General features: G+C 34.0%; 1 protein-coding gene across 1 annotated transcript in view; it reads right to left on the minus strand.

The window, feature by feature from the left end:
- Positions 1–13,864, minus strand: part of FBXL17 (F-box and leucine-rich repeat protein 17) — a 449,858-nt gene that overhangs the window by 408,955 nt on the left and 27,039 nt on the right. Inside the window, exon 4 of the mRNA XM_005866472.2 lies at positions 11,327–11,458. Within this exon, the coding sequence (XP_005866534.2) occupies positions 11,327–11,458 (132 nt within the window). The remainder of the gene's footprint in view (positions 1–11,326; positions 11,459–13,864) is intronic.

Raw genomic sequence — 13,864 nt, forward strand, 5'->3', positions numbered from 1 at the left:
ATTAACCAAAGAACTTGTATGCATATATGCATAACCTACGGACACAGACAATAGGGTGGTGAAGGTGGAGGCAGGATAGAAGAGGTCAATGGAGGAAACAGGGGGGACATATGTAATACTTTCAACAATAAAGATTTTTTTCAAAAATAGATATAGTTTTTTTAAAATAAGACATCATATGGAATTTCAAGGAATTTACATGACTAAACTAAAGCCTTGAAATCTACAACAAATTATCAATGGGTTAATAAAAAAAGAGGTAAATACAGGAAGCAGAAAGAATATGAGAAAGCAATAAATTTGGTAGAATTTTTAATGTTTGACAAAAAAATATTTAGCTGAGCTTGAAGGTACGAACACATATTGGAAGAAAGCAAAATGATAAGAAAAAATGAAGAGGAAATGTACAAATTAAAAATGAAATGAGAAGCCCCAGATGGTTTGGCTCAGTGGGCAGAGCATAGGTCTGCAGAGTGAAGGGTCCTGGGTTCAATTCCAGTCAAGGACACATGCTCGGGTTGCAGGCTCCATCCCCAGTAGGGGGTGTGCAGGAGGCAGCTATTCAATAATGATCTCTCATCATTGATGTTTCTATCTTTCTCCCTCTCCCTTCCTCTCTGAAATCAATAAAAATATATTTTTTAAAACTAAAATGAGAATAGCGACTAGTAACTGAAAAAATCTTTGAAGTTAATTACGCACTACAGATTGCAGAAATGATGAAGAGAGTATTTTTAGCAAAAGAATTCCTACAGAGCATTCCTAGATAATGGATAAGATAAGAAGTGGTAATCTCTTAGGTCATGACTGAATTTCAGAGGAATATACAATATATTTTTATCTTCCACACTATTTTCCATTTAGTTCTTCATTCATAAGCTTAAAACAATTGTAATTGAAATGTATAATAGATTTTATATGAAACTGCCTAAAATTATATATAACTTATATTATTACTATGTCAATGGAAAAGGAGCATACATATGTGTGTATATATAATTGTGTCCTGCAACAACTTAAAATACATGATATATCAAACTACTTAAATTTTATCTTCAAATATTTAAAGCTAGGATTAGTCAAAAGACATTAAAAAATATTTTTCGTTCCCCAGAGAATCTACAAATCACAGCTTACCTAATTCTACCATGTTCTGAGAGAAATCAAACTGAAAAGCTAGCATAACATGATAAAAATAATTGTATAATCTATGGGCATTCATGTGTGCATTTAAATAACAATGAATATAAATATATATCTTCCTCTTTATCAAAGATATATTCAATAATAATATTGAATGTCAACTGTAATTTAATATTTTTTATTTTATAAAAATATATTCCATAAGAGGAAAACAAGGTAAGAATAACCACCCTAACATAGTTGAAATAGAAGGATTTATAACTGTTTTTCTTTGGATTACAAATTCTATATGTATTCATTTACATATCATGTTAAAGTGAATGATAAACACACATTTTATGTTTAAAAACAGTCTATAAAAACATGGTAATAAACACCACAAATTTTCTACCCCCAATAACACTCCTGAATAAACCACTTCTATCATATTCTAGAAACCAAAAATACTAAAATGCAACACCTACTAAAGAAAAATACTATATTGATCTTGTCTGCAACCTAAATGTGGCTACACAAAATAAGAGACAATAAAAGGGTTTAAAAACAAGTAAATATCAAAGGAGAACAGACTTCATCTTTCATCTGGCTTTTCAACTTCTCAGCTACTAAAAACCAGTGGATGCAACCCAAGGAAAAGAATTTATCCAACACTCTCATAACTATTCCTTCTTCTACTTACTGCCCAGGGGGCAACCTCATGTCAGACCTTTAACAAGAACTTCAAGGAAAACAGAAAAGGAAGCCAACCCAGGTAATAGAAATAAGCAAAACTTGCAGCAAGAATAGGAACAGTACTCACCAAACAGGATGCCTAGATAGGAGCATAACCTGCAGAGCTTTTGCCTGAAGAGAGGATCACCTGGTGACAGCCCAAGGGGCATAGCACTATCATGATAATGTACTTGTTTATAATAACTACAAGAAAATGCTAGAAAAGAAGCATCCTATCACCAGAAAGCCAGATTCAACTACAGTTTGTAAGTGATATTCAGAAAGGCAAAATAAAACAAAGCAAAACAACTAATTTTTACCCTCTTATTCCTACCCACTAAAATAATAACTGGTATTAAGTCTTGGAGTCTAGCAACTCATTACTGTAAAGAAAAATATAAGCCAAAACTTCTCCCTAGATCCAAACAATACATCTCACTTAGTGACTGACAGTTTTAAAAAGGTAGCTAAAGAATATGTGCTCACAAATGACAGGCTTAATGTACTCCCAGCATCCCACTGCCAGCTAACCTTATAAAATTTATATCTGCTTAGACTAATGACTGGGCTCTTTATCTCAACCAACCATCTTCTATTGCCAATACTTGAGCACAAAGTCAGAGAGACAGTACTTATGTCTGAGAGATACTGTAGTTTGATTTGCCCCAAATCTCTTTCTGATTTTTTTAACATGCAGTTCCAAAAGAAAGTTAACAAAATTATTTTTTAAAGGGGATCTAAACAATAGAATATATAAGTAGAAAATAAGACCAACAAAAAAATTCCAACACTAGGAATAACCTAACAACTATAAGCATTAAACTCAAAACAATTTGGATATTTTTAGTAAACCAGAATTTGATTCAGAAAAAAATTTAAAACTATGTTAACACTATTTGGAGTCTCCTATTTTTAACCATAATGAATTCTGCATTATTAACATTGGGTTATCTGTATTAGAGCTTTTAATACCAGGCTAGTTTCCTCCTGAGATTCTGTTAGCATTTGAGCATCCCCTATCATCAGTTGACAGGTCCCCAACATTTCTGAACTACTTGTAATATTACTAAGCTAATATAATTAGGCAGGTAAATATGCTGGGTAAAACAAAGAAAAATTATTTGGATATTACCTAAGTTACTACCTGCCCTCCATACCACACTGAGGGGGAGAGAGCACATGTATACACATTCATTCTTTATAATTTTCTATGCTTTTTAAATGATAAAATACAATTCATTTATGTTTCTAAAAAACCAGGACACCTGGTAGGTACAAAAGATATCCACAGAAGAAAAATACCAATAGATTTTTAAAAAGAGAGTGAGAGGTCAAGCTCTAGCAAAGAATAAAAATCAGTAACATATTTCTTCTTCAAATTGAAAAATCAGCCAAATAACATTTTAACATTTTTTCAATGTACTTGTCTGCCAAATAACATGTCTTTAAAGTAAGTCTTTCAAAAATCACTTCAATAAAATAAAACTAACTTTATTAATGATTAGAAAGTACAAGTCAATGTAATTTTGACAAGAAGAATAAAAATTATGTTCTAATTTATCAGAACTGCATGTTGTTAAAAAACAATTGCCCTAATAAATACTCCTTGAGTACATTAATGACTGGCTAGGTAAGTCTGATACTTACATAAAAAATGGCATCAAGAAAAGTAAAAAAACTACTGACTACATCTTTCAGCTATTTTTCAACCTTTTATTTATATACTCAAATTCATCTTCTTTCAAAGCAGTTCCCAAAATATTTGAAGGAGTATACTTTTAAAAGCATGTTTAGTTCAGTAGTAACCCATTTGTCACTAAACTAACATTCACTGAATATCAATTATGTGCCAACATGATGGGGGGGGGGGGGGGGGGAGACAGGATAAAAAGACAATTAGATACCTTCCTGCCCTCAAAAGAGTTGACAATCTATCAGAAAGCTACACCTGTGAATCATGATCTCAATTACACATGACAGTTTGTCATGATCTTGCAATAATTTGAAAACATACATATCTTAGCTCCCTATAATTACATTTTTAGGTATATATATCCTAGAGAAATTCTTTACAAATAAGCACAAGAATTTTATCACAACGCTGCCTATGATGATGAAATACCAGAAGCAATGTAAGTCCTTCAATAGGGAATGAATAAACAGGACATATATTCATATATAGGACACTGACAGTTAAAAAGAATGAATTACATCTTAATTATGGCTGGATCTCAAAAACAACTTAAAAGAAAAATGCAAATTACATACTGATATATACTTTGTAAGACCAGATATTTAACCAGATGACATCAGACATAAACTATATGTGACTACAAAGTAAACATTACAATACTGTTGTTCACAGTATCATGTATGTTAAAGTTTTTTTTAATGTTTAAAGCATTTTGGATCATTCTAGTAGTTGCTTCTAAAAGGATAAAGTAAGCCCCGACCGGTGTGGCTCAGTGGTTGAGCATTGACCTATGAACCAGATTCGATTCCTGGTCAGGGCACATGCCGCTGTTGCAGGCTCAATCCCCAGTAGGGGGCATGCAGGAGGCAGCCAATCAATGATTCTCTCTCATCATTGATGTTTCTATCTCTCTTTCTCCCTCTCCCTTCATCTCTGAAATCAATAAAAATATATTTAAAAATAAAAGGATAAAGTAAGATGACATTGGATGCAAAACAACAAAGACTTACAGTTTATCTCTTTCCTAATTCAAGAAGAAGAAACAAATTAACAAAATGTGAATAATTGCCAATGTTTGTGTAATGGGCATAAAAGTGTTGTTATCCTTTCCAGTATTCTGTATTTTCCCTAATTTCTCAAAATTTAAAAAATAACTTATAAACCCAAAAATATGATCATGCTTCACATTTGGTGAAATCCCATGCTATAATCCCCATTACTTAGAGACATCCAAATTCCTGAGCATAAGACTTCAGAAACTTAACAACCTGGTCACTACCTTCCTTTACAGACCCAAATATTAACATTTCCCCGACCCACACTGCCTGCAAGCTAATCTTACTGTAACATACACTACTTATTAGACATTCCAAATATTTTCCTGATGCCTGTCTTTGTTAATGCTGTTTCTCCCAATTGCTATCACTTTTCCCCAGAAAATGTTTGCTTCACAATCATCATATTGCTATATATCATTCAAGACCCAGTTCAAATGTCACCTACTATTTATAGAATTACCCATTCCTCCCTTACCTCTCGCACAAGTAACTATTTTTATGATTGGCACTTCCATAGCACTTAAGCCTAGACCAAAATCTCCTCTCTTTGGCAGTATAACTCTTTTTTAATTTCTCAACACCTCTCATATGTGCCTGGCACATAGTAGGTATTCAAATGTTAACTAAATTGAATGAAAGTTTGAAATAGAGTTAAAATTTCTGTTAAATATGCTGGACAAAAATGAAATGGTATTAGCATCTGAATCTAAATTTCACAAAAAAATATAAAATGCTATGACTTTGCAAAGTAAAAATTTTTACATAAAGAGCATAATTCTACTATTAAGTTAATTATGTCCATATTTGTACAAGATTAAGATCAACATTAAGCACTATCTTGAAGAGAGTTTTCTCCTTTGATAATTTTACTAATTTTCCCAGAAAAGATTTTAATATATCTCCATTGGTACTTACAGCTTCCCCTGAAATCAGTTGTCATCCTAGCAAAAAGATCTTCTGCTCATGGCAATAATTAACTTCTTCCTTTGATGTCTCACACTACCTGTCAGTGTTTTAAAGGGAGATAATGCCTTTTGGAAATTACTGCTTGGTTCAAAGACATATGGATTAGCCCCATCTGTAATGTATCCATGCAAATCAAAGGGGCTTGGGGACAAAGGTTGGGAATCTAACAGCTCTGGGTTAGAATCTTAACTTTGACATTTAGTTATTGTTATTTAATCTCTCTAAACCTCAATTTACTCATCTGTAAAATGGAATAAAAACAAGCTACTGCTTATGGTAGTTGTGAGGATTAATTATTTACAATTGCATAGTGCCTGATACATTATAAATACTCAATAAAAGGTAACTAGTAGTAACTATTTTTTTAAATCAACAAATGACAGCAAGATCTGTAAATGCAGTATACAATAAAATGCAGCTCAGTATCTTTAGGTGGCCTTCTTTAGAATGCCACATTCATGCATCACTGTTCACTGGAAACTACACTCTGCGTGCAAGTAAATACCTCATCCATTAAGAGGGTAAAGGGCGCCCTGGCTGGAGTGGCTCAGGTGGTTGGGCATTGTCCCATGCACCAAAAGGCTAGGTTATGAGCTCAATCCCTGGTAGGGGTGTGCAGGAGTCAGCCGATCAATGTTATGCTCTCCCTCTCCCTACCTCTCTCTCTAAAACTCAATAAAAAATATTTCCAAAAATAACATAAGGGAAGAGGCAATGAAGGTGAATATCTACTCTGGGAGGCTTTGGAGGCTGACGTGAAAATAGAATCCCTCACAAATATAAATTATTTATGTCTGAGATTACAAGTAAAGTTACCTCACAAGGAATGCTTGAGAAGTAAGATAGCAGTGTAGTGGGAGAACCGAGGGGAGGGGAGGACCAAATCCTTTACTATACGAACTGTGAGTGAAAAAGTAAAGGAATGAAGAAACACATATAATACTGAGTTAACTACTACTATTTAGGCTTTGATGCAAATGTTTACCTTACATAGCCCAGCTGATGGTAACATGACCACCAGCCTACTTACTTCACTGTTGCAAGAGCCTCAAATCAAAGCAAGCAGCAAAAAATAATTAAACTGCAGGTAAGCTAATGGGTGATGTTAGGCACTGACACAGCCCAATTCAAACTGGTAGGCTCCAGAAAGTAAACTCTGGTAGGGAGAAGAAGAAAAGTAACCCTTATTGAAGATGTCTTGTTTGGGACCATGAAACACATTTGGTACTTTCCCTCTTAATTTCACTTAGTCTGATCCTCACAAGAGCATGTTTGTAGTAGTAGTATATCCTTTCTGCAAACAAGGAAAAGAATGTACAAAATTTAAGATCACCCAAATCAAATGAGTAAGAAACTGCAGGAACAAGGAACGAACTGAGCTCAGTTTGATTCACACAAGGCTTTTGCCTCAATTATCCCTCAGATGCTTCCAGCATGGAAGAAAGCCTGGAGCTGAATTTAGATCCTATGTCATCAGTATAAGCTTCCAAAGGATAATACAATTAAAAAACAATAAAAAACAATGTTACAAATAATGTTACAGCAGCAGCCAAAGGACTCTAGGAGATGTCACAGAATTATAACACTAGTAAAAAAAACAATTCACCAGAAGGTTGAAATAAAATACAAGGTCACAATTAACTTTCAGGAAAATCAAATTTTAATGAGGAAACATTCCCTAAAACTTCCTAAAATCCATTCATAATACAGTACTAATTTCTTGATAATTCAGAAATCTACAATAGGTCCCAACTCTACAAAGCAGAAAATATTTTTTAAAACAATAACAAATACACACAACACATATAATCTAGTATCAAATATGATGACCATGGGACTCAGGATAGAAGCTATTTTCATAATAATTCATAAAATCCTAGGAAAGTACTTTAAAACATCAGATTGGATAACAAATGACAATCTATCTGACCCCATCATTTTACAACTGAATAAAAAGCTGGCCAAACAGCTCCTCTGTTCAAAAAGTAGAGAAGCTGAATTTGAAGCAAAGAAAGAAGCAGAGATAATATACTTAATGATGTTCCTAGATCATCGATAACTATACACACAAACTAAATATGCCTTTTAAATAATTTTGGAGCAAGTACTGCCCAGGAGTGATATGAAAGCTATCGCCAGAAACAGGGAAATTATGTATATAATATGCTAGACCCTCACTATAGTTGTATTCCTCACATCTATTTCTAGATTCTATACAAGAGTTTTATAGTGAATGCAAAATACATCCATGTAAGTACATGGCACCCCTCTAACTCAAAAATGACTAAAACAGAAACTCATTCTCTTTTCAAAAGATTTTAGATGTAAATCCTCAACTCTGCCTCACCATAATTCATTAGTCTTAAAATGTCAAGTCACTGTCCTCAATTTCCATCTGAATGAAAGTTTTCCCTTTGGTAAATACAGGTATCCTTCCCCTATTCTAAAGTTTATCTTACTTAAACCAGTGCCACAAATAAGAACATTTGAATATCTTGCTACTTTGTGTAAAATAGAAAGTTCATCTTTTAACATTCTAGCTGCACCTAATAATTCAAATTATTTCAATAAAAAATTTACTATTAAAACAACCTAAAGACCAAAAATTAAAAATAAACCATAATATCTGCACAACTGTGTAAAAAGCATTGCATCTTGATAGTTATATCAAGGACACAAAAAGCTGACACTGAAATACACAAAGGCAATGCTGCCATCTAAAGGCCAAGATATAACATGGGGGGAAAGTATACTCAGTCAAATATTTCCAATATATAAAAACAACCAATTGGATATTTTAAAGTCAACAAAGTTTGTATTTAAATAAAAACACTATGCTAAGATGCTACATAGCATAGATGCTACATAGACTGCACAACAAAGCTCTAAGACTCTTTTGAGAAAATTCAATTTAATAAAAGAGTTATTAGCAAAATAACTTGGTTGATTAATATCTGCACTGATTAAATTCTGTTGGCATCCTTACAGACACAGTATTCTCCTAAATATTTCTATTAGTTGTTAATATATTTGTCCTATTTAATCATGTCTATATTTCCTATTTGTAATGACATATGCAATATCAATTATATATCTGCATATATAAATATTATTTGCCTTTAACCAGACCACTTTTATTTCTACTTACCCAGTTTTAAATATTCATTATTAAATGACTAATAATAACACTTATCAGAGTTAAACAACCCAACTACTTAAAATTATAGTTTTGCAAGTAATTCAAGTATTTCTCCTTATTTCACAAATTCCCAAAACACAAAGCAAATTTCCTATGGAAGGTTAGTTATCAATAACTCAACTGTCCAATATTAAGAGTTCAAATTATTCTAAATTTTTCTTTCTATGAATCTTAAATTGGAAAAAAAAACTTTATTAAACTGAACTTTAATATCTGGTGAAATTACTTCAAGCTTCCAATAAAATCAAATATTTACTAAATAACCCTATATGCAAAACTGATTCCCTTGGCATTTAAATATATAACAACTTTTTAATGGCACCCAATACTAAGAAAAATCTAATGTGAATATAACTAGAACCTTCAAAACATACACAGTTATAAAAAACACTAGAGGCCCGAATTCATGCACCAGTGGGGGTCCCTCGGCCTGGCCTACAGGATCAGGCTGAAACCAGCTCTGCAACATCCCCTGAGGGGTCCCGGATTGTGAGAGGGCACAGGCCAGGCCAAGGGACCCCACTGGTGCACGATCAGGGCCAGGGAGGGACACAGAAAATTGGCCAGCTGGGGAGGGGCTGCGGGAGGGCTCCAGGGCGTGTCTGGCCCATCTCATTCAGTCCCAATCCGCTGGACCCCAGCAGCAAGCTAACGTACTGGTCGGAGCATCTGCCCCCTGGTGGTCATTACACATCATGGCAAGCAGTTGAGCAGCCTTAGCATATCATTAGCATATTACATTTTGATTGGTTTAACGGCCAACCAATATGACACTTAGCATATTAGGCTTTTATCATATAACATATACAGTTAATTCCTTTGGGAAACCACTAAAATTTTAATGTGTCGAAAAAATGTTTCTCTGTGTTTAATCAACAAGAAAACAAATATTCACTCAACAAATTATTCCCATTATGTGATAAATACAGAAATTTTGTTGGGATTACCATCCTTTAATTTATCTTGAGTGTAAAGTGGAAACCAATAGACAACAACTGTAGTCATAACCTCATAAAACTACTAATTTTTCAGGTGTCAGAGTTTGTATTAGACAATTTTAGGACATTATGTCATTTAATCCACAAAGCCACAATGAGCAAAAAGACAAGTATTAACCTCATTTGCAAATGAGGCTCAGAGAGATTAAGTAACTTTCCCAGACTCACAAAGCAAGTAAGTGAATACCAGGATTCAAAACTTCAATTTCTCTAACCCAGAAGACCTTATTCTCTCTACAAGATGATACTGCCTCAGTAGTAATTATTAAGTTTATACTAAATGTAATAAAGAGTGAAATATTTTTACCATATAATTTCAGAGATAAATATAATTGTAGTAATAAAAGCATTTACTTTTAATTCATAGTGTTTCAATATTTCTAACTAGAAATAGCACTGTCTTATTTGAATTGATGATGCTTCTAGAAACCTTTCAAAACTTACATTAACATATAAGACGTATTTATCAAATTTTATAAACTAACTCAATGGGGCAACAAAAAGATCTCTTTATTTTGGGGAGACAATTAAAAAGCAAATCTTCTTTGTAAATATTCTATATATTCAAGGCCATTTTGCCTATTTTAAAGTGCACCTTTTTTCAGCATTGAAAATTCTACTAGTACCTCCCCAGGGACAAGTGTTTCTGTTAACTTGTACTATGTATCTGTTAAATCAAAACAAAATGGATTTGAAATATTATTCAGTCCTAAAAAAGAAATGAAGCTCTGTCACATGCTACAGGGATGAACCATGAAATCATTATGCTAAGTGAAAGAAGCCAGACACACAAAAAAACACGTGTGATTCTATTTACATGAGATGTCTAGAACAGGCAAATCCACAGAGAATAGAAAGTAGACTGCCAGTTTCCAGGGGCTGAAGGAAGGGGGGAGTGGGTAACGATGGCTAATGAGCATAGGGTTTCTTTTTGGGGTGATGAAAATATTCTAGAACTGGTGAAGATGATTGCACAACTTTGTGAATATACTAAAATCACTGAGTTAATACACTTTAAAAAGGTGAATTTTATGATATGTGAATTATATCTCAATAAAAGAAAACAAAATGGCTTTAAATATATTACATATAATGCATTAAGGGTGAATAGATTATACATGTGTGTGCTTAAAATATAAAATTTATGTAATTGCTAAGATTATTTACCTCAATTTACTGAATCCCATTTTCATCATATTTAGTGACTCTACTTTTAAGTGTACATTTTCCTGATTAAAAAATCCTAAATACCATGAATTATTACAATCTCTAGGAGAATCCGAAGAAACTACAACCACATACTTGTATTTGATAACTAAACTTTAATTTTTCCAATATACCTGAGTGGTCAACTGTCATGCAAGTGCCACATACAAGCACCTATACAGTTAGAGGATCAATCTGTAAAATCATTGTTTTGAGACAATGCTTCTCTTAGGTAATATTTGCCTGTAAACAACCAAAAATAATAAGTAGAAGAAAATTTATAAGCTAAGTTCTAAGAAATAATAAAGGTAAGAAACAAAATTAAAAACACAAAAATGATATAAGTACTTACTAATTTGTTTTCCTGCATGTATATTCTTTGCAATTTCAGACAGCCCTTAGCTATGACGATCATGCCTTCATCTGAGATCTTGTAACACTGGCCGAAATGAATATCTTTGAGTTCTCTGCATTTTGAGCCCAGCTGTAAACAAAAAGAGTTGGCCAAATGCTTAGAAAATAACAAAGGTAACATATTTCTAGCAATACCAAAGTTAAATAATTGTTTATAAACTACTTTTAAAATAAAATACAAGTAGTCTATAATTTAAAACAGTTGTGTAAGCCTTTCCACCTTCTAGTGTACTTCCTTGCTTCAACTACTGTATGCCTCCTAAGTGCCTAGATTGCTTAACACTTCAAATTCATCTTTATTTCTCATGAAATAAAGAGTGTAAATTAGTAATAAAAATTTTCCTAGAAGACTACTTACCATTCCTATCAGTTATAGTATTACACTGAGTGGGACATCAGATAAAGGAATAAAACAAAGGTCCAGTACACAGACACTAGGGGGGTGAGGCATGTGCAGGGGGTGGGGGAGGCCAGGGAGTGGTCAATGGGGGGAAAAGGTGATAATAAAGAATTTTTTAAAAACAACAACAAAGGTCCAGTAAGTGAAGCAAAGTACCAGTGAGTCAAAGAATGTAATTCATGAGATTCTAGTTCTACTTCTGATTGCCTCAATGAATTATTTCTCTCCTTCAGCTCAATTACTCTGAAAAAGAAAGAAGGCTGAATATGCTACTGCTAATACTCTAGCTAGGACTAGTGATTTCCTAATTGAAATCCCAACTGTACCTTAAATAATTAATGAATAAGCACAATGCTCCCATTTAAAAACATTAAGTATCACAAAGAACAAATTACATGTATTTATTTTCAAAATCTACAGTGGAGATTAGATCATCAAAACAAACTATCAGAAACTTACTTTAATAACAACCTATATATCATAAATTAACAAAGTTACATAAAAACAATAAAACCCAGTGTTGGCAAGCATTCAAAGTATGCTAATAACCACTGGTAAGAGTGTAAATTAGTAATAAAAATTTTCCTAGAGGACTACTTACCATAAATTTAAAAAATACTAAAATGGGCCTAAAAAACACATGACTCTTTCTAAAGATATACTAAAAAATTAACTAAAGAGGGATGGATAATTGGATAGCTATATAGTAAAGTTAAGCATATTAAATGTTAATTATATAATCTAAGTAGTGGATATATAAGTGTTTATTGTAAAATTCAAATTTTCCGTATACTTAAAATTTTTCCTAATAAACTCTTAGAATAATCAATCAAAGGTGTGTTGACAAGATTTAGCTATAAGAAATTAGCAGAAGAAAAATGTCTTTAAGTAGTAAAAAATAGAAATAACCTAAAGGTATGAATAAGGGTGCTTTCATAAAATCATTATATAGCCAATACAATTGAAGTAAACACAACAAACAAAAATAAAAAATTTTACACAAGTTTTTATAGTATAATCCAATTTTATCTGAATAATAGGACATCTAATATGTTGCAAGATGAGGAATACCTTAAGGATAATGGTGAAGGTCAACTACTAATGCAAGAGGGTTTATATACAAGAAGTCCACCCTGAAGCCCAGAAAAATCTGCTTTAAGAATATAAATTTTCACCCTCGCTGGTTTGACTCATTGGATAGAGCATCAGCCTGCGGACTGAAGGGTCCCAGGTTCGATTGCAGTCAAGGGCACCTACTTGGGCTGCAGGTTTGATCCCCAGTCTTGGTCAGGGCACATGAGGGAGGCAACCAATCAATGTCTCTCTCTCACACTGATGTTTCTCTCTCTCTCTCTCTCTCTCTCTCTCCCCCTCTCTTCCACTCTCTCTAAAAATCAATGGAAAAATATCCTCGGATAAGGATAGGCAAAAATAAAATACGTAAGTGAAGATAAATATTGAGTAAGTATCTTCATTGAGTAAGTATATTGAGATATACTAATGCAACTGGGGGAAAGCTCTAGGCTCCATTAGTATCCTATATAATAAAAGGCTAATATGCAAATTGACCGAACAACAGAAGAACTGGTTGCTATGATGCGCACTGACCACCAGGGGCAGACACTCAATGCAAGAGCTGCCCCCTGGTGGTCAGTGTGCTCCCACAGGGGGAGCGCCGCTCAGTCAGAAGCTGGGCTCACGGCTGGCAAGTGCAGCGGTGGTGGCAGGAGACTCTCCCACCTCTTAGGCCTGCAGGGAGCGGGCCTAAGCCATCAGTCAGACATCCCCCAAGGGCTCCTGGACTGTGAGAGGGTGCAGGCCGGGCTGAGGGATCCCCCGGAGTGCACGAATTTTCGTGCACCGGGCCTCTAGTCTACACTAATAAAAGAGAAACATGGTAATTAGCGTACGACCGCTACCCTTCCCATTGGCTAATTAGCGAGATATGCAAATTAATCACCAGCCAAGATGGCGGTTAACTGCCAACAAAGATGGCGGTTAATTTGCATATGTAGGCACAATGCAGGGAGGCAAAAGGGAAAGCACGGAAGAAGCCCCCTGGCACTGACAGTGATG

The sequence above is a fragment of the Myotis brandtii genome, unplaced genomic scaffold (assembly GCF_000412655.1).
Source record: "Myotis brandtii unplaced genomic scaffold, ASM41265v1 scaffold230, whole genome shotgun sequence".
Taxonomy (NCBI): Eukaryota; Metazoa; Chordata; class Mammalia; order Chiroptera; family Vespertilionidae; genus Myotis; species Myotis brandtii.